Source organism: Neophocaena asiaeorientalis, unplaced genomic scaffold (assembly GCF_003031525.2).
Source record: "Neophocaena asiaeorientalis asiaeorientalis breed wild unplaced genomic scaffold, Neophocaena_asiaeorientalis_V1.1 scaffold77, whole genome shotgun sequence".
NCBI lineage: Eukaryota > Metazoa > Chordata > Mammalia > Artiodactyla > Phocoenidae > Neophocaena > Neophocaena asiaeorientalis.
Window position 1 is genome coordinate 748,517 of NW_020174645.1, and position 27,899 is coordinate 776,415.

General features: G+C 41.1%; 1 protein-coding gene across 1 annotated transcript; it reads right to left on the reverse strand.

Moving 5' to 3' along the window:
* Positions 1-1,468: 1,468 nt before the first annotated feature.
* Positions 1,469-27,899, reverse strand: PIWIL1 (piwi like RNA-mediated gene silencing 1). Its single transcript, XM_024758641.1, has 20 exons — positions 27,821-27,899; positions 27,363-27,474; positions 22,475-22,600; positions 21,768-21,982; positions 21,263-21,384; positions 20,116-20,196; positions 19,267-19,464; positions 18,718-18,829; positions 14,890-15,016; positions 14,551-14,668; positions 13,918-14,032; positions 12,608-12,795; positions 12,168-12,240; positions 10,475-10,675; positions 10,257-10,360; positions 9,022-9,092; positions 8,709-8,862; positions 4,648-4,773; positions 2,364-2,511; positions 1,469-2,207 (listed from the first exon to the last, which is right to left on the reverse strand). The coding sequence occupies exons 1-20, from the start codon at positions 27,896-27,898 to the stop codon at positions 2,091-2,093; spliced, it is 2,586 nt and encodes an 861-aa protein (XP_024614409.1). The 5' UTR covers position 27,899; the 3' UTR covers positions 1,469-2,090.

The following is a 27,899-nucleotide window of genomic DNA, read 5'->3' on the forward strand; positions in this document are numbered from 1 at the left end:
GAGCCCAGTGGTCTATGTTATTTCAAAGCAAAGAAGGTCACGTTTAACATCCCGTTTGGGAACCACTGCCTAGGATGACTTGAGAAAGCCAGTCAATAGCCCTTTTTGGCTGAAATTACTTTGAGGCGGTTTTGGTCCCTTGCAGACAAAAGTCTTTATGATATAGTGAGGGTCTTCTGAATACTGCACCTTTCCCGGAATTACCACATTTATCAATTTTTCATAGTTTTAAAGATATTAAAGCCTTTCAACTTTGACGGATAGTTTAAAACCTGCCAAGTATGAGACTTTAAAGACTTAAGTTACTGACTAGCCCTAAAAATCCATAAGTAAAAGATGCCCCAAATCAATCTTTTACAGTCGTATGATTAGACTTCCTTACGTTCCTTAATACTGTGACAACATTTGGCAACTTTCACCGATTTTATTGTCTTTATTTGGCATTCTTCTGAAACGTCACAATCTCCTGTGTTTCATTCCTTCTAACGTCTAGAAATCAAATAGGTTAAGGAACCTCGGCTAATAGCCAAAAACAATGTTAACAACAGTTATTAGCTCCAAGAACTAAGGGGAAAATAAAATGGTTTTCACTCATAATATGTTAATACGGCTAAACCCAAAAGGCGGTTATTCGATAAGAACAGCACAACAGTGGCAGGACAAGTGACCTTACTGAGCGGCACCACTTGAGATCAGAGTCCCTGTAGCTCGTGTACGATCACTGAGGTTTACACCCATTACGCTTGCAAGCAATGTTTGAAGGTGTTCTCATGGCATACAATCACTCATTAACCTCGAGCCTGCTCTTTGCAAAATTCCCTGAAAAGTCCTACACGTGTGTAGGTGTGAATTGTTACAATTATCAACTTCACAAAGCACAGACTTCTTAGTCTGCATTTTCTTACAAGTTAAGGATTTCCAGTCTTATACTGTTAATTTTGAGGTTGCAGCATTTCCTGACAGTTTTACTCTGAAGTTCATAAGTAACACAAATTTAGCTTTTATAAACGAATTGTGTCCGTTGAGTGTACTCTCCAGCAGTTTTAAAAAATATAATAAATGGAAAGAAAATGCATATGCTTTCAGTAAAAACAAAAACTACACTGTTACATTCAAATAAGATGACAATCACTGCAATTTTATTTTATAACAAATGGAGTGATGTCCCAGTTGCAAAGAAAAAAGTAATGTTTATATAGACTACTGGCCTCTTTTATTAAGGAGTCTTAAAATGTATCTTTGGACAGAAATTTAAAACTTTCAACTACCTTCTTTTTTTTTTTTTTTTTTGCGGTACGCGGGCCTCTCACTGTTGTGGCCCCTCCCGTTGCGGAGCACAGGCTCCGGACGCGCAGGCTCAGCGGCCATGGCTCACGAGCCCAGCCGCTCCGCGGCATGTGGGATCTTCCCGGACCGGGGCACGAACCCGTGTCCCCTGCATCGGCAGGCGGACTCTCAACCACTGCGCCACCGGGGGAGCCCTCAACTATCTTCTTTCTTAACCCCCATAACACCTAACCCCAAAAATGAAATAAAAATAAGCCTATTTCTCCACAGTCTCACACTTTTCCTATACCTTGTATAGGTTATTTAATGGCAGCTTCTTCTTTAAAATGAGATCATCAGACGCTCAAATAAAACCCGCCCGTACGACTGAACTGAGCCTCCACTTTATGCCTTTTCTCTCCTTTAAATTCAAAATAAATATTTCAAAAAGAAGGTTAATATAGCCTTACAAGTAGGACTTGCTCACTCCTGAAAGCACTTTCAAGTAAATCCCAACTTTTCCAATACTTTAAGAGTCTGTTTATAATACAAAGCACCTTATCCACATTTTTTTTCAAAACAAAAAGTCCTCACAACCTATTTATGAGCATCAAACAAGATAAAATATAAAATCCTAATTTTTACCTATAAAATAAAAATAAGTCAGTTAATAGCACTGTTAGAAATAAGACTCTAGATCTCCTAATTTCCTTCCCAAGTTTCACCTGGAAAGATAACAGTTAAAAAATAAAAGCTTCAAAAAATCCCAAAGTTGTAATTTCACGAAGAAAACAAACCGCTACATCTTGTCTTCTTCCTGTAGGTTAGAGGTAGTAAAGGTGATTTGACAGTGACAGGCTGGGCTCTCTGTGAACGCTCTGGCCAACGAGGAAAGCCAGTTTGTGGGCATACTGGCAAGGGGCAGGAACACGGATGATGCCCTTCAGCGGGAAAAGAAAAGGTTCTGTTACTCTGAATCTAGCTCTCTAAACTGAAACCTCGGTCTTAAACTGTAAAAGCCTTAGACAACATAGCAATTCCATTTTGAAAAGTGAATCTCATTGACGTGAATAAACATTGATTAAAAAAATACTTACTGGCCAGTTATAATAGATATGACATAGCTTGTAAGTTAACCTCTGTATGTGGTCTGGCTTCAGGCCACTGCTGTCATAGATGACGTTGTAATGTGTGGGAGCAACACTGCCGCTTCTCACTGCCTGGCTCACGATAAAGAAGTCATACCTGGAAATTACAAAAGAAAGAAACACATGGGTGTAAGGCGCATCTTTCTGAAAGCTAAAATTAAGATGATTCAAGTTTCTTACAGTGAAAAGATCCGGTATACTAAAATGTGACCTAATCCTCTCAAAACATAATGTGCTTCCTTGAATTCAGAACTTGTTACTCATGAACCATTCTGGAATGCCTGTGTGTGGAAGAGGTGTAAGATAGTACTATTATTGATATTTTTAAGTGTCTATCACTGATGCCTCGGGGCCCCGACAGACATTTGGCACGGCTAATTATGACGGTGCCACTGTACCGGGTCACTTTTCCACTCCACATCTGAGGGAGATGACTGCACAGCAACAGGCTCTAGAATCAAGAACCAAGCAGTGCAAACGTAAAGGAACACCAGGGTTTTTATTTTTTTGGTACCAATTAAACATCAATCCAGAGATATTGTAATCTGACCTGATACAGATATTAAGAAATTAACTGTAATTTATTATGTCCATCGAAACTAGACAAATTTTAAAATCAGAATTGATCTACAACAGATTACTGTTATTTAGCAAAATGAGGGTTTCAGAAATGTTAAATGACTTGCCCAAAAGAACAGAGAAATCACAAAAGAGCTAGAATCAAAACCTCTGTTCCCAGTTTAAGCACGTTATTATCGTTCAAAGTGGGCTTCTCCAAGTATTTGAGTAGTAACGGCAGCTGTTAAGTTTTAAAGAATATCTAGGGCTTCCCTGGTGGCACAGTGGTTGAGAGTCCGCCTGCCGATGCAGGGGACACGGGTTTGTGCCCCGGTCCGGGAGGATCCCATGTGCCGCGGAGCGGCTGGGCCCGTGAGCCATGGCCGCTGAGCCTGCGCATCCGGAGCCTGTGCTCCACAACGGGAGAGGCCACGACAGTGAGAGGCCCGCGTACCGCAAAAAAAAAAAAAAAAAAAATCTAGTAAAAAGTAATCAAATTTTTTCATACTTTATAGTTCAACTTGGATTTTACCCAAATTGTTAAAAAAAAAATTATGTCTTGAGGTCAATGTTACACCTGAGCTTTGGTTATCAGAGTAGTAGTAATGCTAGAAGTACCATGAGGTCACTCTGAATCATTAAAGAGATCCTACAGGAAATGAAATTGTAATATCTTAGTTACTATCTTAGCCATTCTGTCTTCCTCCTTCAGCGATTTTCCCCAACAGGTTAGAATCCTTCTGATAACTAACACCTGCCTGAGAGAAAGACACAGTCCAAGATAATGCATCTTGAGATAGAAATTTCTACACATTGTCAGATAACAGGACTAAACAGAACTAAAATCTGTATTATCATTTGTCTACATAGATTTAGTACCGTAATGCCTCATTTACCTAAGGTTCATACAGGAGAAGCATTCCACATTTAAACTTTGCCCCTAGGCTGACACTCTGCCCTGATGAAAGTTGCCCCTTTTAAAAAGAGCTCCAAAAATGTATATACGAAGACAGAAGCACCACAGCTGTTCACTCTCATGAAGAGGGCGTTCATGGGGGCTGACCAGTGACTCGCCTTCGTGAACGTGACTTGCTGCCTTGTCCTCCATTCCCCACAAAGGGGTTTTCGAGGAAGCAAATTTCGTGAGTTTACAGCTGAACCCTCGTGTGCTAAGATCATTACCGTGTGCCCCTGAAGGTTCTAGCTGGCTTTCTTACGGCAGAGTGCAGCTCCCGGTTACATAAAAAGCGTTTGCTCAAAAGCCACTTTTCTACCTGCAGCTGTGTTTCAGATGACACTTTCTGACCTGTGGGTAACTAAGTGCATTACAGATCTAAAAATTTTGATTGGGAAATAACAATCTACGGATGAGGTTACATACGTAAAAAAGCAAAAGCAATCTAGAGCAGCTGTTCCTCAACTCAGGATGTATAACTAATACCACAGACAGTAACCCGCTTCCCCCAGAGAGAGATGGCACAGAAACCTCTGTTCACCAGTTCAGAGACTAAGTTAGTAAATCATGGGCATTATTTGATCAAACTAATGGAAGACTTTAGTATTTATAAGAAATAAAGTATAAGAACTATCAAGTAAATGTGTTAAAGGTGATAAAGTACAGAGGCTATGCTAAAAAACAAAACAGAAACCCATCTTCATCTAATACAGAACTTACCATTCTGGTCTGGTAACCTCTACATCAATAACTGTTCCAGGAAGTGGATTTTGAAGTCTTCCTCCAGACTGAGCAAAAAATCTGGCGTTCACTCGTTTCTTCACCACAATGACCGTTAGTCTTGGGCTTAAGACGGTGATGAATGTAACTGCATTTAGTCAGTCATATTTTCAGGGCACTGAAGCATTCATACATTCATACACTCCATTTAAAAGGAAACGCACATCCCTCTTGGGGCATACTAGCTATCCCAGTTGTGAAGGAAGATTCCACAACTTGTAAGGGCGTGGAGTTAGGGCCAGGAAAATACTGTGAGTAGAAAATAAAATGGCATATTTGGGCCCTGTGACTCAAGGTCATGTGGACGTTTAACCATTAAACCAAGCATATGACATACCTGTCTCACGAAAATGTTAAACCCAGCACGTTTTTAGAGTAACAGTTTGAAAGCCTTTTCAGTGGGCATTTTCTTCTATGTAGAAAGTAAGATATTAACTCTCAAATCTTTGACAGGTAAGCTAATTTGAGCAGTCTCAAAGTCTAATTTCCTGCCTTTCAAAATGACTGGCTGACAACATCTCGGGGATCTCTTGTCTCTCCCGGCTCAGCCACTCCTCAGCCCGCCACACAGCAGTACCAGAATACTGCCGTTTCCCCCCTCCCTCCCCAGCCCCATTCTGCAGGTAATTTCCCATGTCAAGACTGAACTCCTCTGGCCTAGGGAGCTTTCGGCTCTGTGTCACGTTCGATCCACTGCCTCTACATGCCTTTTGACTCTCCTGAGGGCAGCCCTGTAACTGCCAGTATGCATTCAGCCTGAATACCGTTTCTATCCATCTCTTAAAGGTTCATTTCAAATTCACTGTCTGACACAGTCACACTGTATACACACATCCATTTGGGAATAAATGAATTAGAGCACGTTAAGCACTCAGATCGGTGCTGGCATGTAATAAACCTTGATTATTATGATTTTCAATACCTCAAGCTTCCTGTGCTCTTTTTCCAGCTAGAACATTAGTTCCTTAAGAGCATAAATATACTTTACTCTAAACCCTGGGAAGCAGAGGCTTCACATGCAGTATGGACCTTGCTGGTAATGTTTGACTTGGGTAGGTAGTTCACAACACACTGTCTAGACTGATGGTCTGAAAGATCCCCAAATGGGAACTTCTGTTCAATCATAAACTTAATGTGCTCCTTCACGGTAGAAGTAACCAAATATACGAGGGGCAGGAAGGTGATTCTACTTAAGTAAATGGAAGAACTTTTTAGGAATATCACTGTCTACCCATGTACAATAGACCTCTCACTGCCCAGCTACAGCAGATCTGGATATAACAGAGCCACAGTCTCAGGAATCAAAAGACAAAGTGGGGCTTCCCTGGTGGCGCAGTGGTTGAGAATCCGCCTGCCAATGCAGGGGACACGGGTTCGAGCCCTGGTCCGGGAAGGTCCCACATGCCGTGGAGCAACTAAGCCCGTGCGCCACAACTACTGAGCCTGCGCTCTAGAGCCCGCGAGCCACAACTACTGAAGCCCGCGTGCCTGGATCCCATGCTCCGCAACAAGAGAAGCCACTGCAATGAGAAGCCCGCGCACCGCAGCGAAGAGTAGCCCCCGCTCACCGCAACTAGAGAAAGCCTGCACGCAGCAACAAAGACCCAACACAGCCAAAAGCCAAAAAAAAAAAAAAAGACAGAGTGGATTTTAGTCCTCTGACATCACAAGAAATGATTTAGCAAATGTGGTGACATAAAGACAAGTCACAAGTATACTAAAGTGACTCTTTGATTTGTTCTTATACCAAACATTCTAAATCAACTAATCCATGACGCATCTTTATAAAAAGTTAACATCAACATTTCAATTAAAAAACAAATAGGACAAAACAGAAAGGATAAAAAGCAAAAAGATAACTACAAACATTACAGTCCAAACTCTGCATTTCTTCAAAGTGAGGAGTAATTCCTGGGCATTGTTTTACTTTACAGACAACTCCCAACTTGTTTCTAGATGCATCACCTACTATTTACTGAGTGCTTACTGGGCACTGTGTGAAGTACATTAAACACCCTGACTTATTCCTTTCATCAACCTTGGTTAAGCTGCCGCCCCTGTTTCACAGGCGAAGGCAAAGCTGGGATTAACCCGACTCTGATTTAATATATACGGCTCCTGACCGCTGATCCCTGCAGCCGCCAAACAACGGCACGATTCACGACGTGAAACCTACTTCGTGCAACGGTCTGTCATACACTAGTCCAAGCGATCGATTTAAACCCTCCTTCCCTGCAACGTGTGTTCCTATTCGCTAAAGGGAAGCTGAGCAGGAAATCCCACCAGCCTCCTCAGGCCCAGTTCCACCCCCTTGTAGAGGAGGACCCTGTTCACAGATATTCACTTACAGGGCTAGAGTCTCCTCTTTGAGAACTATTGCTGCCAGTCCTTCTGGGACCCAACCCAAAGGGCTCAAAAGACTCAAAAGAACCAGAGATGCAGGCCCCAGCAGGGACAACAGTGTTATGTTCCCAGTATCCCAAATATTCAGCCTAAGGAAATAAGATGAACTGGCACTATTACCTCTACTCTTCACTCCTTGAAATTTTCTTTTTCTCTAGATATGAGAGAAAAGCAGCTAAGACTAGAAAATTCTGAGTGCTAAAGTAGTAAACAACTAAAAAAGAACCTAAGAAAGCATCTGAGCCCTTCCTCTACTCCCTTCCACCACATCACCCCTCCCCAGAAGGACAGAAAATCTAAGGGAAAAAACACAAGTTAAGGCTTACAAAACTTCAAAAACCAAAAGAAAATAAATACCATTATTTTAATGAGAAAATACAAGCACTAGGGATTTTAAGAGGACAGGAAAGAACATTAACCTTCATTTACAAAGTATTAAAAAATGCCCATTAGCATTTTAATCTGAAACACAATTACTTCACAAGAGATAAAAAAACGCCCCCGACATGCTCTGAGAACTTACGGGCATCGTGATCTCGCTTTAGGAGATGTGTAGAGTCAACACCTAGAAGGGGTCTTTCAGAATTTGGCTGAAGAAGGCTTGGAAGCGCTCTACAATTTAGCTAGAAATAAGCTCTCGATGCTCATCCCGTGGCCTATAAATCACAGCGAGCCCAAGCACAGTCAAATGACCTTCAAAATCCCTCATTTTTTATAATGATAACAAATACCGGCTGAAAAAGTCTGGCAAAGATAATCAGTGTTTAAATATGCACGTGCAAGCACATATAAACAGGCCTCCTGGATTTTCTAAGTATCCTTAAAAATCAAATCCACAAATCTTTAATACATTACGCGCTCAGCTCTTACTAAACAGTCCCTGGTCTGGACTTCCTTACAATCTGATAAAGAAAACAGCAAAAGTAAACAACGTAACTTGTTAAAACAGCTGTCCTGAGATGGTATGCAGTTTACTGCCAAACAGCAGGAGCAATGGCCTCTGCAGGAGAGCAGAGGAAGCGAAGCCCAGAACCGCTTTCAGAGGAGGACGCGGGCCGAGCTCAGCTGCGAGGAGCACTAGCTGCCCTGGGTTCTGCAGGCCGCCTAACAGGACGAAGCGGAACCATCTCCCCTGTGACACCGAACACACGCCCAGCATCTTACCCACCAAGCGCCAGTCCAGCTGAGTTCACACAGAAATCAAACAAGTATTCACGGTACAATGAGGCAGAAACAGAAGTTCAGACTATCTGGAATACATATTCCAACAACCAGTTCTGTGGATGCCTACGGCTGTACTGGTATAGTCAGACCCTCGTACTTCAAGGCTCTAGCAGAGAAAAGGCGGCAGCAGACGATCGGTAAAGGCATCTCCATGCGTCATTCCGTGAAGGAGCTCCCGCTCTACATTTCCAGCCTGCCCCTCCTCCACGAAAAATTCTCCACAAGACACCCCCCCAACCCAAACCTCTTCCATTACCTCAGGCCTGACCGCACCTGCAAGGTTAGATTCTCACCGGTTCACCCTGTGACATTATTTTCAAAGATACAAAAGTGTAATTTTATAAAGAGAAAATGATTACATTTGGCATGCTTACTTGTAACCTCTACCAACAGATCTTAGGCAATCCAGAAACTGTGGTACTTCATAGTTCACCAATGTTTTAAGCTGACCGTCTCCTACGCCATCCCGATACACGATAATTCGACTAGGCATGTATTCATTGCAGCTATTCCAAGCCCTCAGAGCAGCTGAAAGAAAGCCAGACAAGTGTTAAGTACATTAACACAGAACAAAAATGTGCTTCTACCAAATTCTGGGCACAGGATTTTATCAGAAACATAGCTTTAAGACAATCTCTTGAAGACTCTAAGTCACAGGGCAGACGGAAACCACAACAGGAGACTCACCTTGCAAGCAGACTTTGAGCCCATCTACTAGCTCTTGCCCTCTATCTTGAAATACACAGCGAGAGAACCAGCTATTCAGAGAAAAAACATGGCCGTGGTGAGAATGCAACTGTCTAGAAGTTCTTCACTTTTGAATCATGCTATATCTATGTTACCCTTAGCCATTCATGTTCTTTAACTTCCTTTTTGAAATCTTAAGCAGAAGGGTTACAAGATACAGGAAATCTTCATAAAGCTTTCTTTCATTATAAATCAGTCCCATAATTCCATCACTGAGAAGAAAATAAAATTTAAGCCAGAGATGCCTCCTAGGTTTACACCTCAAAACACACAGAACAGGCTTCCCTGGTGGCGCAGTGGTTGAGAGTCTGCCTGCTACTGCAGGGGACACGGGTTCGAGCCCTGGTCTGGGAATATCCCACATGCCGCGGAGCAACTGGGCCCGTGCGCCACAACTACTGAGCCTGCGCGTCTGGAGCCTGTGCTCCGCAGCAAGAGAGGCCGCTATAGTGAGAGGCCCGCACACCGCGATGAAGAGTGGCCCCCGCTTGCCACAACTAGAGAAAGTCCTCGCACAGAAACGAAGACCCAACACAGCCAAAAATAAATAAATAAACAAATGTGGAGTATAAAAAAAAAAAGATTAAAAAAAACACACACAGAAGCACACTCTTACTACCATACTCTTGATAAAAGATACTTTTCTAAAAGATAAAACACCTTGAAATATGCCCATTAGTAACGCTAACACATCAATGCTTCAATTTTCATTCTTCCTATTCTTGGCAATTCTATTAGTTCTAAGAAAAGCACTGAAAAATAATTTCACTATGTTGAAATACAGGTGACTGGGTAAACTCAAGTGGGTTTTCCAAAATAAAGTTAACATGACAACTTGAAATTACATTCAGTGGTCAATAAAATTATTAAAGAAGTTTTTAGAGACAGTCACATTTAAAGAGATGCATCCTCCCCGCAAATGCAAATAATAAAATAACCTGAAACGCAATCTGACCGCTACATCAGGTTAAGGGCCAGTGAAGGACATTAAAAATGGTAGGGTAGCTAATAACTGGTTTCCTTTTCTAACTTTTCTCTTTTACTGGATCTAACGTAGGAGAAATCAAGGTGAAGAATTAACACGACCCCTGTCCTCCCCAGACACTGGCCCCTGGACTCGTGGGCTGTGTTGCGTATGTCTAGCAGTTAATCTGCGGCTACCAAAGCCCACTCACCGGGTCATCCCTTCATTGATGCTTGCTACAAAGCCTGCAATTGACCTCCGTCCAGCTGTGGTGTCATGGTAACAATCAATGCCAACTATCATGGCTAGCTTTAGCTTCAACAAAAACATCGTAATGTTAGATACAACAGAATACCAGCGGTATTTTAAAAATCCATTTTTTCTTAAATAACAATGAAAACTTTTATCCACCAATTAAATCAAACTTACAGGCATATCGACGCTCCAAAGCTCTCCTCCCATCTTGCAGTTCATCTGCAGGGCGATCTTCGTAGCGATGGCCATGACAGTCTGTTGCCTGCCTAAGGTCCGGGCCACCACGCACTGACTTGGAGTAGGGCAATCTGTACATAAGTATTTTTTAATAGCATCGTATTTGTCCTTCCGACTGCTTGACAGCAGACAAACAACCTAAAAATGAACAAAACGCCCTCATCACAGAGAATTAGGAAACTGATAATTAAGTTCAAGGAAGAAGACAGGAAACCAAACCCACAAAATCACTGACTTTACTATTCATCTCTGCCATGTAGCTAGCAAGTATGACATTAACTTTTAGCTAATGCCCATGACATTCAACTAGGTAATAGATACTAATAAAGAAAGCACGTTAAGCAAATAATTCAAAACTTGAGAACTTAGTTAAAAATGCTCTATTGCCAGCTTGGAATACTTCAGAGGTAGGGAATAGGGCAAAACAAGTTAGTGATAGCCTATAGGTGGACAAATAGAAGATTTTCTAAAATGCTCACAATTTTCTCACTCGTGACCCACCTAGAATCACGGCTTTTAAACTTCTAAAGCTCTGGCTTGAGAATATGACCAAACTATGAAATTTCCTAGGAAGTCCATGGGCGCTGCTGGGGAAGCTGAAGCACCTGATCTAAGCAGACCCCTGCCCCAAATGGGAAGATGTTAGTCAAAGGGCACAAACTTCCAGCGAAAAGCTAAGTTCTGAGGATCTACTGTACAGCATGGTGATCACAGTTAACAGTACCATATTATATACTTGAAGGCTGCTAAGAAAGTGGGTCTTGACTGTTATCACCACATACACAAAAAGAACTGTAATTATGTGAGGTGATGGAGGTGTTAACTAACCCTGTGTGGTCGTCATTTCACAATACGTACACGTATCAGGTCATCACACTGTACACTTAAAACTCACACGATGTTACATGTCAAGTACATCGCAAAACAGCTGGAAAACCAACCGACCGACCAACCAAGCCACCCACACCTGCCCAGATTCTGAGGATTCAAGTTTAAGTTTTGGAGCTGAATCCAGCTCTTTTTAACTCATGGCCGTCTTCTCCAATTTATATTCTCAGATTCTTATCTTTCTTTCCATGGCCCCCAATAAAATCATTTTCCTACCCTCGGTGTCTCTATTATTCCAGACAACCTGATAGTAATTTGCCTGTGGCGTTTAAGTATGAGATAAAGGACTAAGAGGAATCCATTAGAAGAAGCCAATTCATTTCTTGGGTTTAAAGCAACACAGATATGCTGTTTATCATTAAATTCGTCTTTGCCACCTCATTCATGACACGTAAGTGTAACCACAGACACCCTAACTATACTGTGTGTGCGGAACAGCTAGGTACTGTTTTTCACTCTTGTGCCTTTTCTCCCCCCAGATTTTCTAGAATAACTGAAGCGTCTGAGTCCCGGTGAATTCAAGGTGGCTTTGCTGTTCTCCACCCCCGCTCACTGTTCCCAGCGCACAACAAGCTCCTAGGTACACAAGTAGAGCCGCATTAACTCAGCTGTCTTAGGTCAAGCACGGGTTTCGTGACCGGTTTGGGAACCTAATTATCACATTTACAACAATGGACTCAAGTTCTGAGATTTACGACGACTGATTCCAGGTCAACTGCCTCCACATCAAGTAGCTACTTACTATCTGGGTATCTGATGTGACCTTCTGCTGTAAGACTCTTAAATAGGCTTCAGTTCTATCATCCACTTCAATCCTAGAATGGAAATACGTGATCCAACGTTCAGAGAAAGGAACAAAAACTGTACTGTGTGGTAAAAGGTTCCTACAGATTATAACACACAAAACACTTCTGTATAAAACGTGAAATAAGACACCAGGCGCAGCCATGCAGTCGAAAGGCTGCTTCCAGCCCGCAGCAGCACGGTCTGAGCGACAGTCCGGCCCACCCTCCCTCCGCCCTTAGTGACTCAGATACATTTCTGCATCCACCTTACAGGGAACTGTATCAGACCTTTAAGGTCATCTCACGTTTTTGACAGTTTTATTAACAGTTTGAGTTCCCACACCCTCCAAATGACTGCTAATCAATTTTCAGAGTAGAAATGACTTGATAGACTTACATTACTGCTTTTTTCATTTGTATGCCCATGGCTGGTGTAACTTTAAATAGATTTTGTATCAACGCATTGGCTGCTTCATAATTTCTTCGAGTATAGATCAATAGCCAGTTATCTAGTGGCTTAACACTAATTAATGGTGCACCTCTTGTTTCCTTTGACCAATCTGCAAACTGTGGACTGTAATCAAACTAGAAGAAAGTTCAGAGACACTGTAAATTCCACTGTAAGTTCTCGGTGATAAAGCCAGAAAGTCTTCAATAATTCTACCGTGGCATATTCTAAACCTCAGAGCACTACTCTTAAATTTGAACTGCAGTGACAGACGAAATGCCCTTAGTGAGGGGAAAAAAGATACAAAAATGTATCCAAAGGGTTATGTCAATTCTGTTTAAAATACATTCATATTAACAGCTGCCACTGAAGTGCCCACCTGCCTGCACCAACTACTCTAGGTGTCTCAGGCTGCGGTCTTCTTAACCTTTCTAAACTCTTACAGGGATAAGTGTTATTTCCCTCATGACAAAGATATTAAAAAATGAGGCCTTATAAGTTAAGCAACTTTATGACTGAGGTGTCAGATACCGAAAGCAAGCTGTGAAAACACCTGACGGCAAGGCAGAAAGCGAACAGACTCAAAGCACAGTGACCCTAGAAATATTTACCATAGAGGAAAAAACCCAGTGCTTTTTACATGTCCTACTCACCTCCGCAACACCCCTTATACAGGAATATATATTAACTACAAAGGGTAATAAGAACAATTGCAATTGAAGTATTAAGCTACATGATTAGGCTGTGATCCATAGAACACTTAGAAGACAGAAGAGCACAGCTGTTCACAACCTGGGCACTCGTAGTGCTTCAGTTACACCAAAACATACTTTTGAATACTTGCTTTCCTTTTCTGAAGACAGAATATAAAAGACATCACAATATTTAATACAGATCCCTAACGAACAAGCGGTCCACGCAAAAATGAAGCCAAATAAATTGGGAGCTTTCCCTGTAAAAAGATCACTTTAGTGGCAGACGAAATACCAACCCATTCAGATACTTAGACTTCTACTGTCCCTTAATTTAAGTAACTTAGCTCATTTTAAAAAATGAAGCCACCTTTCAGCTAAGTCTCACGGACGGCCTGAGGACCAAGCTGCAGGCTTCGCCCCCTCTGTGCTCACATCAGTGGACAGTGGAGGTGCTCGGGGAGGAGAGGGCTGGCCTGGCATGGAACTAGGGTATGCACCCCTGCTCGCTCTACTGGGAGTCTAACTCAAATCTGATTGGACGGACAACTTTAAGAACTGCCTTACTGTTCTTCCACCTTGATGGATCTTTTCTGCTTGCAGAATTCTTCCTGAGAAGGTCAGTAAGTTGGAGTCGAAGCTCAGACCCCAGTCTCGAAGCTCCCTCTGCACGTTATCATCTCTGTGAATTTAACATGTTTACATATGCCACTAAGTGTAAAGAGACAGAACGAAAACTAGCGCACACATGCAAATAGAGACCCGCTGCAACCTACAACAGATTGCTCTCAGGACTAAAACCCCGCCGAGAATGCTAGGAAACCCAGACGTACAATCTATTTTTCTCTCCTCCCAGCTATGTTTCCCTTCATGATATCCTTTCATTTAAAAGTCCTGATGCCCAAACTATCTCCTCCTCAAAGTAAACAAAATGTTATAACAAAGAGAAAAACATAGACTTGTCCCAAACAATTTTGCTTTCTAGTCTATTCTTTTTCTAACAGAAGAATTAGAAATACCACAGGCTACAAGGTTTAATTATTCCCTGACAAACAGCAGCCCCACTTAGAAACATGAAGAACCCACCCTGAATACTGCAAATACAAAGCGAAACAAAGTTACCTTCTGTCACTCCTCCAACCCCACGTAAAATAAAGAACAGAACTGAAGCCGTACCCCAGTGGAGCAGAGCGGACTTACTTATGAATGTAATCAATCAGTCTTCCCACTTCACGCTGCCTTTGTTCTGGAGTTAGTCTCGTGTGAACAGCCAAGTCTTTCATCACATTAAAATCATTGCGCATTTTATCAGTTAGACCTTTAAACGAAATGTTTAAAGGGATACGGTTAAAGAAACAAGAATCGTGTCTAAGTACCTGGAGTGTCAGGTGGTGGTGAGTGAAAGAATTCTGAGGAGACAAAGCAGCTTTAAGGGCTTTTGAGGGGACGGAGGGTGTGAAGGAATGTTTAGTGACTTCTAGAACAGACGGGGAAAATAAGCTTTGTGGTTTCATTCCAGTAAAGAAAAGTCAGCAGTACCTGTGAGGTAGCAGAGCTCAGGGATAAGCATCGCAGGGCCTGGTGACGTGCCTCCGGGGCCTCTCCTTCTCTTCGGCTGACTGACCAAAACTGGTTGCTTCAAGTCGGTGATTTCTTGGTTATATTGCTGTTCAAGGGAAGAAAGTATCACTGTTCACAGTAAATGCCTTTAGTCACATGTCATTTTGTAATGGACGATAAAAGTTCTTTTTTTTAATTAAGAACTCATGCCAACAGCAAGGCTAGTATCAGTTTCCAAGTATAAAAATTGTCTTTTTAATCCTACTAAACCCAGTTGTGATTTATATGCTCTGCTGAGTACCTCATCTTTTCTCCTAAAAACTTAGATGGTCAAGGACAGTAAGGCTCTAAGTTTTGACTTTCAGTCACAGTTCTATTTACTTCATGTTTGACCTCTTGGTTTAGAAACAGCAGTCTGTGTAACTCCGAGTCTTCACCACAGCGTAATTCCTCTAAAACTCCTCTTATTATAGTGAGGACTAGCTTGTGAAAGTCACCTCACTATAAGAATAAATGGTGGAAGGAGGGGCTTTGCACACGACGGGACATTTTTAATTAGGGAAAGTTTCTCCTTTGAAGCTGAACTTCCATTTAGCGGTATTAAGATTCCCCACATGTAATCACTATCTAGGGTAAGTTTTTACAACCCGTAAAGAGACCAAAAATGTTGACGCTTAGTATCTAACAAACGTGCGAGACCGGCTCTCCGGCCTCCAGTTCAGCTCTGCAATTCGAGACCTCGCAGACTTCTCACAAGTTATTTTCCCTAGAGCTCCTGGCCCTGTGTCTTAAAGACCCTGTTTCCATCATCTCTTGTATCCTCCCCTACCATCTTTTACTAACCTGGTTAATTTAGTTCTAACTTTTTATCTTTAAAACAACCACATCTCCACTAAGCATACAGGATAGTAATACCATCATGGCCGTTTCATGAGTCCCAGTCTCTCAAGAGACTACGGTACCTGACCGCTCCTTATTCCTATCGTACAGTCAAGGTCCTGGCCATCTGTCATCATGAATTAAGAGACCATGAATTCTAGCTTGTCACTGACTTTGTCCTACATTCAACTCTTTACCAACCACCCACAGAAATGCTTTCATTTCAGACAAGAAAATTGCAAGTAGAACATGCATATCTGACCTCTGCTCCACTTATCTATACTACTTATTTATCACACTACTTTATTACGGGTCTAGTAACAGTCACCCTGCTTACCCGTCATTCACTCGGGTACAGACACAGCTAGAAACGTGGTAGTAACTTCAGGAGTGTTCCTATTCTCTGCTTCACCAAAGGGCTTTCAATGCAGGTCTTAATTACAGAGCTGTGGGATTTCCCGCCAGTTCTTTTTAACATTTTCCCCTACATATGAAAAACTAGCACTTTCATTTGTTCAATACTACTGTTAAACCTTTTCTTTTTAAAAGGGATGGACCATGGTCTTCCCTTCCAAAGCCCCTTCTCTCCCACTGAGTGCTTCCTAGACATTATCTTCAATATACAAGAACTAAGCCATCACTTATTACTCAAACTCCATTTCTGCTAGGAAGTTCTAAGAATACCTTGATTCTTTCAAACATTTCAAGCCCACCCCTTTGGATTAATTAGATCTACTAGACACCTTTACCCCTGGTTGTGACAGACATCTTCCCTGAGGAAGTTAACCTCAGCTGAGATGTCAGCCTAAGAGTCAAGCGTGCAGAGCCAGCGCTGGCCGGCAGAGGGAGCCCCGTGCCTGGGTAAGGCGGCTGGGCAGGTGACGAGACGAGGACACATAGCGGCTACATCATCAGGGTTTCACCGGATAAGGGAAAAATGTGCTTCATAACAAGATACAGGAGCAACAGGAAGCCACTTAATTACTTTGGGTAGAAAGTGTAACATCAGATTTGTATGAGTTTTGAAATGGATCAGAAGTATAAGAAATGAAAACTACAAGGCCAGTTGAGTGACAGAGAGAAATGGGGCCTAGACAGGAGGTGGCAGTCACTTAGAAAAGGAGGAAAACGAAGGTACTTCAGATAAGCAAGGTAGGGTGATACGATCTGACAATTAGTTATACAAGGTAAGTTACACAAAGCCTGGTGATCTGAGGTTTGAATTATCCATCATTCACCTGTTCATGCAAATACCTGAGTGCCTACTTAGGCGCTGGGGCGTATATAAACTATAAAGTCCCTGACTTGGTGGAAGTGGTGTTCCCTGCTCTGATGAAGAGCGCCACACAGGGCCAGGTTAGGGGGATGTCACATGTTCAGTGTTGGTCACAGGTAAGGCATCTCTGAGACATCCAAATATTCAGAACCAGTAGGTTTAGGCATGCCTAGGGCTAGAGATAGAAACCTGAGAATTGTTAACACATCATATGTGAAGTCTTCGCATAGACTGGAGATCACCTGGAGAGTATAAGTATACAGTAACTGGGGACCTGACGCAGAACCTTTAAGTATGCCAGCATTCAGAAGGTTCCTTAAGGGAGAATACGCAGGCATGTAAGAGTCAATACTGGTCAGAGGAGGGGAGAATCTTCCCTGACCTCGCTTCAGGTTTAAATCAAACTTTCGACTGTGCCCTCTTTATATCTGCTGCTGGTATATACCAATTATTCCCATCTCTGATCATGATTATTAAAATGAACTACAGAAAAATGCCAAAACTCATTTCTCATAGAAACCTCTGACACCCAGAAGAATCTAGGTTAAACACGGTTGGATTCCTCAAGGAGTTTTCAGAGGCTGAAAACAGCAGTAGGGAAATCAAGCTGAAATGACCCTTGGCCTGTTTTCATTTTGCCCAGAATAAGACCAGTTCTTAATGGGACTTCTCAGAGAATCCTTTTCCTCCAGAGTGGTATCTGATCTTCTCACTCACAGGAGAGCAGCTGAAGATCAGGCAACAGTAGATATTCAGGAAAAAGACATTTCAAAGGTCACTAGTCGGATGTGTACTTTTGACACAAAATATAAACACATAATAGTTCATTTACTCCACTTTTTAGAAAAAGGAAATAATCTAGAGAAAGTAGGAAAAAATGAAATAAATTTTAGCCCTTCAAAGACAGGTTTTAAGATTTTAATTAATGTGTTTTCTTTAAATACTTTTTCTGCACTTTTAACAGAGCACATCAAATGGAACGAGACCTTCTAAGGATATAGGGGCAGATCTGCTTCTCTCTGAACACCACAGCAATGTTCTGATGCCTTCCTGGAGGAACATTTTATTCTCTTCTAGTCAGTGGCTGCTCTTTCTTGCTATTTGTCTCTCGTGTCTTTGTCAGTTTAGTGATCACTGTGCCAACAGCTAGAATCATCTTTATAAAACTGGGGCTGGGGGCCACCCAATAACCTGATCTAGCCCACATGAGACAAGTATGTCTCACTCTGTCAGCATGTAAAACAAAAGTAAGAGTTAACCCATCTGCAGATTTATCACAATGGACGCTAAGGGTTCAAAGATCTCTAGCCCACGCCGCCAGATGAAGTTTAAAAAAAGTGCTGGCTACAGAGTAAGAGACAGTATATGCTAAACTGTTAACTTGCACTGTTTTCCTACTGGTCCTCCACGTGCTGAAGTTCAAATGTAACCTTGTATTCTACTGCAGAAAAGGAACCAGGACCGGGCACAGCTCATTTGCTAATGAGCCAATTATGCCGTGACCGCCTTAACAAACACATTTATAGACAGCTTCAAAAGCAACGCGTTCCACATGCACACCCGTCAGAAAATTCTACTGAAGACGCTTCAGATTTCCCCTAAGGTCTCAGCCCTTCCCAGTACGAAGATAAGAGTCCACAGTAGCACCTTACCTTCCTGTAGTACTCTAAGAAGCTGACTTCAGAGCCGTCGGCTTTCCTGAAGGTGCTCTTTGGATTCTGGTCCCAGTCAATATCGTCTATTCTGTATGTTTTATTGTTATACCTATGGAGTTGAGATTTTATTGGTATTTGATTAAAATATGTAGAAATGTTATTAAAAAGAGGGGCTAGACACTATGTACTCTCTAAAAAATAAAATTTCAACTCATTTGGTAATATACAATATTATGGAAAGATAAAGGGAAAATAATTTCTTAAAGACCATGCTATACACTAGATGGGGAAGTTAACTAAACTATTAGAAAATAAAGTTAAAACTAAAAAGAATAGAAATCATTGGCTATTTTTCCTTTTAAGATGAGTATATTCCCCCAAAACTTTTGCTCTTGAGAAAAAGGTTATAAATATCCCTTCCCTGTTTTTGTGCTATTCCCACCTCTCAACTTTAAACCCTACTTTCTCTCCATCTAACATTATAGGACTAGAAAGTCTCAATATCTTCTGACTTGTAAAATTATTTTGCATTATTAGAAGCCTTACTTGGTGAGAACAATTAAACCTATCAGCTCTTTAGAAACTTGTTCTTGAAATTTATGTTCTTCAGTTTGATGAAACAAGTTGAACATGAAATCTAAAACAGTTTCACTTCGAAGGACTTTATGACTGACATCAGTGCAAAGCATGATGTTATTTTCATACTGAAGAATAGAAGTAGTGAAGCCAGGCCAAATCACCAACCTGTCAAAGACAATGAATGCCATGAAGTAACCTCTATGAATATCCAAACATGTTTTGTATATATCAAGTTATGGTTTTTACATTTATTAACTGGGTCAATAGTACAAGTCTTTGAGTACATTTACTTAGCTTCAGGTTTTACAGGGTTCCAGATAAAGACTGATCTTTTTAAGATCTTCAACAATGAACGTTTATAATAATATAATAACTTTATAAGTTCCATTTTAAATTTAATATACTAACTTTATTAAATTTTATTACTTATATTGATCTAAGACTTGAAAAATCTAATTGAAAGCATCTACATTTATTATAATAAACCTAAACCACTTGAGCTGCAATCCTGATACACTGCGGTAACTTTTGAAGCAATCGTCACCAGCTGATGAATTTTGTTACCTAAGAGCAAATACAAACTTTGTGTTGGATAAGTCTTTATGCTTTTCCCCCATGACAAATAAATATCACATGATTTTTTTAAATCCAAAAATTCTGGGATGTCTCCTTTATTATTTAAGCCAGGTTAAACGTTCACTTAATGTGATGGGTACCACTAGCGGCCAGAGTAAATCTGATCATTTCAAAACAGAGCATCACTATCAAAGTCTGTGATTAAACCTAAGGAACAGAAACTTTCCACTTCATACAAACCTATGATTTGGAATATCAATCGGGTCACTTGGGTTATAATAATTCCGTCCAATCTGCTGCAAATTCATCATCTTTAAAAGCCTAGAATTTGAAAGGTCAGAATAGAGAAATGAATATTGATAAGTATCTCTAATACTACAATCACAATGGCATGTTGTTTAGAGCAGGAGTTGGCAAACTATGGCTCATAGGGGGGCCACATCCAGCCTACCTGCTGTATGGCCTAGGAACTATTTTTTCTTTGTACATTTTTTTAAAGGTCTGGAAAAAAAATCAAAAGATTAACGATGCATGAATTATGTGAAATTCAAATTTCAGTGTCCATCAGTAAAGCTTTATTGGAACACAGCCACGATCATATATGTCCAATGACTGTTTCTGTGATTCAACAGCAGAGTTGAACAGTTGAGACACAGACCACATGGCCTGCAAAACCTAACATGTTTACTATCTGGTCCTTTGCAAAAAAAAAAGTTTGCCAACCCATCATTTACAGAAAAATAAATCTTCCATTACATTTATTCAAACAAGTATCCACCAAAATGAGTCAGTGACAAGTTATCTCATGACCAACTTAGGTAAATTACAAATCCAAGAATTATGTCTCACTATGCTCACGCCAAGCTCAGGCTCTTCCAGATTGCTTCCCACTCAGCAGGGGGACGGCAGGGGCGGGGGCCTTCACAGAACTTGTGTCCAACAACTTTGGGCTTGGAAAACACAGCACCCACACTGAAAGCCAATCACGGAGCACGCACTATACGTGTCCTACGATGGAAGAAGTAAATCGGAAGGGACCTAAACCCTGTCCTGCTTTCTGAACTGGCGCCCCCTGTGGGACAGAAGGAATATAAAGTTAAAGTGCTGAGAGAACGTGTGCTCTTAACATAAGCTCAAATGGGATCTGAAAGATCTAATCTCAACACAAATAGGGAAGTGAAAGACATGACGCTCGCTTAAAGCAAATAAATGAGACTTATACCAGGACACCGCACCTAAAAACGATTAAAACTCAGGGTAACCCAATGATCCTAGCCAACCATTGTAAAATCTAGGTACTAAGTATACAGGTACTTATTGTACATGTCTTTCAACTTCTGATTATGTTTAAGATTTCTTAATACAATGTTAAAAAATGCCAACATACCTCCTGAAAATAATATTATAGAACTGCAAACAAGTTGGTGATGTGGGCGGGAGCTCATTTGTCAAGGTGACAGTTATCCTCACATGCTCTCCATTTCGGGTCTGACTAAAAACTTCGGTAACCTGAAGCCAGAGTGGTGGAAAACCAAACTTTTAATTTTGTTAAAATAGGGCCAATCACATAAGCCTATTGAATAAGGCAACAGTGAAAAGTATGGAAAAGTTTTAGATTAAAAAAAAAAAAAGAATGACTATGAGAAAAGAGTAACAGAATGGGCATGAGAAAAGAGTGATTAAGTGCCTTCTTATTACTTGATTGTAATCGTTAAGTCACGCAGGTGGATCTGAGAATGGTATAATAATGCCAAATACACCCATGGGTGTATTACAAGTCCTAAGAGACAGGAGACCACTGGGGTTTCTCTAAAGCTACCCCAGACTGTGGCAGTTTAGCTTTGAGGTAGAACTCCCCATCTCCCTCTCCCCAACCCGACAACTGAAATAACCTTGTGCTGTAGTCTTTTAGGTAAAAATAATATCGTTCCATCAAAAGCATGACACCTTCCAATTAAATCTTCATGTTGAAAAAGGAGAGCTGAGCGGAGTCTTCTGGCTTCCATCAACGGGTTATAGTCAACGTGATACTGATATAAGGCCCATTGGGGACGGGATGTCAATCGAAAATGGTTAGTGCTCAGCCTTACTATAGTACCTGAAGAACCTGTAAAAGTAAGTCACATTCAATTAATGAAATATCAAGTTTATTCCTCCTTGAAATCTTCACTGCCGGGACAAGGCAGACACAGTTCTGTAAGCAAGGGGTTAAAAGCAGCAGACAACACAAAAGTCCTCAGACATCTGACGCTGGAGACTATTCCACTTAGGTAAATTACTAAAAGCATCCATTTGGAAATAAATCCTCCCTAGACTGAGTAATTTACAACCGAACCAATGAAATCTCTGTACAGCAAAAAGCTTTAAAAGAAAAAAGTGATCTATGTAGTAAGACAACATTTCAGTGTAGCTACTGACATCTATAACCTATTTCAAAACCAAAAGGGAGAGAGGAAAATGGAAAAGCCATCCATGCAAAATCCTTGACCAATGGGCTCCTTCACCCTAGGAATGCATCGTACAGATAAATACCGAAATTAAAGTGCTTCAATTCACCGTCCTCTGTACTTGAAAACTGTACTCTTAATAATTAACCTACCTGTTTTTGATTCTTTAACATGATCTAGGTTCTGTCTTGTATTCACACCAAGATCATGAAAGTCTCTACGACGACCTCCTCTGTCTGCTAATGATAACTCGTGAAATCCAGCAGATATCTGGAGCTCTTAAAAGAAAAAATAAAAAAGGAAAAAAAGAAGAAAATTATACATCTAAGTAACATGCAGCATGAAATAAAGAATGACGATTCCCAAAGTACTCTACTACCTGAAACCCAAAGGCTCCTGAGGTGCTAAAGATAGAGTATAACAATCCCATCAGAATGCTTCAGGTAGCTGCCAGCCAAAGGAGAGAACAACTTCTCAGCCATAACCTCTTCTGTGAAGCCCTTCTTGTCACTGCCCTAGGCAAACTCAGCTCCTTCACAAGACATGTATACCTTTACAAGATCAAGACAACCGGAGTGATTCAAGAACTCAGGAGCACATGTGTATTGACTGGGTAATTATTTTTCTGTCTCTAGGTCTGATAACCACCCGTGGGCCTTAATGTCAGTATTTTTCACAATTTTTATGATGTAATTATAGCTGTAGGAATTGGTAGTTCATATGATTTAAATGTGCAACCTGAATTAGAAAACGTTAAGTCTAAAATGTAATTTCCTCACTAATTTCCCTTACGGACCAGCAGAGCAGATGGGATGGGCCTGTGTATATCCCGTGGCCATGATACACATCTACTGGGATAGGTTAACCATCAGTTCATGCTTACTTGTAAAAGCTGTGGCTAAAATATCCTAAATTATTAAGTCCTTTAATATGCATGAAATATATTATGAAGTATCTCATATCAATAGTATGATGTGGGCCAAAGAATGAACATGGGCTTTGTAGTCAAGTGTTAAGTTCTAGCTTTTAGTTAATAGGCATGTTATCTTGTGTAGCAGAGACTACTGACTACCCAATAACCAATCTTTCATTCTTATTTTAAAAGTTTATGTGGGGAGTAATACAGCTAAAAGACTAGAATTTCCACCTTCCTTGCAGGTAAGGAGGGCCTAAGAGACTTATGCAGAAATTACTGGATGAAATGTCTGGGAAAGCACCATAGGGGTGTCAACAGCTGGCTTTTCTGTTGTCCAGGCCCCTAGCTGCCAATCTTGCCTGGAATCTGGATGTGATGGCAGGAGGGAGCTCAAGCAGACATTCTGAACAAAACATAAGTCTTAATGACGGAGGTCATGGACTTGGGTGGAGAGAACAAAGAGATGAGAGCCCAGTTCTCTTCTGACCACAAATGCCAGAACTAGCCCAGAACTGCCAGCTTCTGGAGGAGAAGTAACACAGCTTCAACAAAACATATGTTATTTTAACGTGAGCTTCAATTTCTTCACCTGAAAAATTGATTATAATAAATTTTACAGGATGTAGTAAGTTTTAAATGAGAACTTCGTTTATAAGGCGCTTTAAAGGTCCTGCTAAATATGTTGGTTCTTGTGCCTCATGACTTTCAGGGGCTCTATTTTAAAAGTCTTTTAATATGCAACTGTTTATATTTGTCTCCCTTAGTGAACTTTTTATCCCAAAGTCTTTCAGCTTAAGGTATCCATGGATTAATTACATTAACAAAGGTCAGGTATTGAGTTTCTCTTAAAAAAGTATCAGTCCTGGATGTGAAAACCTGATTGCAAGTTTCTGAATATAAACAATGATGACGTTTGCTCCCCTCTCTACATATAGCACCGCTATTATTAACATTTTAGCCAAAACTTGATTAACTGTCAATCTAGAAAGATGGCACATTTCAAAATGGATACAACTGGAAACCTTGCTAATTCCCCTTCCAGGCAGCTGCCAGAGCGCTTTATTAAAAACACGAATCCCATCGATCATGCTGCTGTTCCATTTAAGAGTCCTGCAATGGAACCCTATCCCCCTTCACACAGTGAAAAATCGAGGTCTTAAACAAGGGCTCATTAACGATAAATCTGTTAAGGTCGGCATTTTAATTTCTAAAACATAGTAGATATTGAACATTTACTGTGAGAAGCACTTCTCAGATATGATACTTACAAGACCAGTGAAAGGCGGTAAAGTCAGGCCTTATATTTGTGACCCTGAGTATCTCTTGATCTTCACAGTGGCCCTCATCTATAAAGATGCAATATATACCTTTTCATAGGTAGGGAACTAAGTTTCACAGAATTAAATTTAAATTCATGAGAACTGTTAAAAAAGTATTAGTGAAGATCAATACAAAGAATGTTTAGATTTAAGTGTTTCCAGAAATTTTATTTGCATTTTAATGCTACAATAATAAGGATATGTTTTTTAAAAAACAGCTTCAGCGCATCTTTTTGCCCAGAGTTTTAATTCAATGAAATTTTGCTCTGTTGAACACAGCTGAACATGTCAAATATTCTAAGTTTCAAAAGAACTGTGAAGAACAAAGCAAGAGGCATCACATTTCCTGATTTCAAGCTATACTATAAAGGTACAGTAATCAAAACAGTATGATACCGGCACAAAAGCAGACACATAGACCAATGGAACAGAATCAAGAGCCCAGGAATACGTGGTCAACTCATATCTGACAAAGGAACCAATAATATTCAATGGAAAAAAAGACAGTCTCTTTGAATTATGGTTTTCTCGGGGTATGTGCCCAGGAGTGGGATTGCTGGGTCATATGGTAGTTCTATTTTTAGTTTTTTAAGGAACCTCCATACTGTTCTCCATAGTGTCTATATCAATTTACATTCCCATCAACAGTGCAAGAGGGTTCCCTTTTCTCCACACCCTCTCCAGCATTTACTGTTTGTAGATTTTTTGATGATGACCATTCTGACTGGTGTGAGGGAGGGAGACGCAAGGGGAAGGGGATATGGGGATATGGGGATATATGTATACGTATAGCTGATTCACTTTGTTGCAGAGCAGAAACTAACACAACACTGTAAAGCAATTATACTCCAATAAAGATGTTAAAAAAAAATGACAGCCTCTTCAATAAAGGGTGCTAGGATAATTGGATATTCACATGTAAAAGAATGAAACTGGACCCCTATCTTACACCACTTACAAAAATTAACTTGAAATACATTAAAGACTTAAATGTAAGACCTGAAACCATTAAACTCCTGGAACAAAACAAACAAAACGAAAAGCTCCTTGACACGGGATCTTGGTAATGATTTTTTTTTTTTTTTTAAGACATGACACCTAAAGCACAAACAACAGAATAGTTGATAAACAGGTGGGACTATAAAAAACTTCTGGACGGCAAAAGAAATCGTCAACAAGTGAAAATACAACCTGCAGAATGGGAAAAATATTTGCAAACTTTACATATGATAAGGGGTTAATATCCAAAATATATGAAGAACTCATACAACTCAATAGCAAAACACCAAATAAGCCAATTTAAAAAACAGGCAAAAGACCTGAACAGACATTTCTCCAAAGACGACACGTGAAAGACTAACAGGCACAGGAAAAGATGCTCAACAGCACTAGTCATTAGGGAAATGCAAATTAAACCCACAATGAGCTGTCACCTCACGCCTGTCGGAATGGCCACCATCAAAAGGACAACATAACAAAGGCTGGCGTGGATGAGGAGAAAAGAGAATCCCTGTGCACTGCTGGTGGCATTTTAAATTGGTGCAGCCACTATGGAAAACAGTATGGAGGCTCCTTAAAAAATTAAAAATAGGACCACCATATGATCCAGCAATCCCACTTCTGGAAATATATCCAAAGGAAATGAAAATACTCACTCAAAAAGATATCTGCACCCCCATGTTGGTAGCAGCATTACTGACAATAGCCAGGACATGGAAACAACTTCAGTTGTCCATTGATGGATGAATGGGTAAAAGAGTTTGTGGTGCATATATATAATGGATTATTATTCAGGAAATAATAAAAACAGGAAACCCGACCACTTGTGACAACGTGGATGGGCCCTGAGGGCATTATCCTAGGTGAAATCAGTCAGACAGAGAAAGACAAACACTGTGTGATCTTGCTTACATGTGGGACCTAAAACAAACAAACAAAAAACAACCCCAAACCAAACTCACAGAAACAGAGACCAGACTTGTTACCAGAGGCAGAGGGTAGGGAAGGGAGAATTGGGGGAAAGTGTCTGAAAGTACAAACCTGCAGTCATAAGATAAATAAGTACTAGAGATAAAATACACAACATGACGACTATAGCTAACACTGCTGTAACGATATACAGGAAACTTATTATGGGAGTGAATCCAGGGTTTAAAAGCCAATGTGACGATATTAATTCTCCCTATGTATACATGGGTCTGCTTTTCCTATACCAAAAGCAAACTTAATAACTGTAGAAGAATCTTACAGCAAGCGTCCAATTAATTAGTTTCCGCAGCAGTGCAGTGAACGAGCACACGCTCTGGAACCAGAACGGGCGTCTGACTCTACTGGCTGCCACAACTCTGACCTCAGCTTTTGCAACTGAGAAACAGGATGAACCGAAACAACACATGTGAAAATACGTTTTCTAAGTCAAAGTTACAAATGTAAAAGTTGGTACAGCTTTGAAGTCACTAAAGATGCCAAGAGAATGTTCTAAAATGATTAATGCATAATGAGCCAATTATAATCAGTTTAGAATTTGCTTTGGAACAGCAAGTGTGGCGCTCCGGTAGGCTGGAGTTCATTTCCAGGGAGGAAAGCAATCCTGTGGTCCTGCACTCAAGGGCAGGCTGCACGGTTTGCGGGAGATGCGGCTACACTTTCAAGGACTGCTGGGGGTCCTTTCTCCTTGTACAGAGCTTTGGTCGCCATGCACATCTAACGCTGCCAGTGCGCGCGCGCGCGCGCACACACACGCACGCACGCCCGCACACACACACACGCACACGCACGCACGCAGCCCCTTCACTCTCCCTTCACCTTGTGGCTTGGCTGTCGCTCCTACTGTTCCTCTCTGTCGTCCGCGGGCACCTAACTCCCCCTCGTCTGGTGGCGGCTGCAGTCTAGGCTGAATGTAACCAGGCTGCTGACTCTGCGGTTATATGCAAACGAAGAAGAGCATTCTTTTCACGTCAAAAGGTCACAGGTATCAGAGGCAATAACGACTCAAACAAGTCCAGGGCATTTAACCAAAACCGATCTAAATCAGTAATCAAATATTTTATCCTCAGAAAGAAATTTCTTCAAGAAGGGCCGCCAACTGAAGGCAAGCACCAGCTTCCAATATCCACAGGACACAGAACGTCAGCTTCCTGGTTCAGCCCTTATCCCTTCACAGGACACGGTTCTTAACCTCCTTTTTGCCAGTGCAAGCTGAGGAAGGATTAAGAACACTGTGTTCTAAGACGCCTCGGCAGTGGACAGGGGAAAGCACTCACGGCAGCGGCGCCCACGCACTGCACCGCCTCCTGACCGCGAGCCCTTCCTCTTGCTCTCGCTCTGGCTCTCCCAGTCATT

What these genes read in the sequence shown, in the direction of transcription:
- PIWIL1 (XM_024758641.1), bottom strand. Translation starts at nt 27,898, where the DNA reads ATGACTGGGAGAGCCAGAGCGAGAGCAAGAGGAAGGGCTCGCGGTCAG. An exon ending in TGTTAAAGAATCAAAAACAG is followed by an intron (nt 21,983 to 22,474) that starts GTAGGTTAATTA and finishes TTACTTTTACAG; the next exon opens with GTTCTTCAGGTACTATAGTA. An exon ending in TTTGGAGCGTCGATATGCCT is followed by an intron (nt 10,361 to 10,474) that starts GTAAGTTTGATT and finishes TTTTTGTTGAAG; the next exon opens with CTAAAGCTAGCCATGATAGT.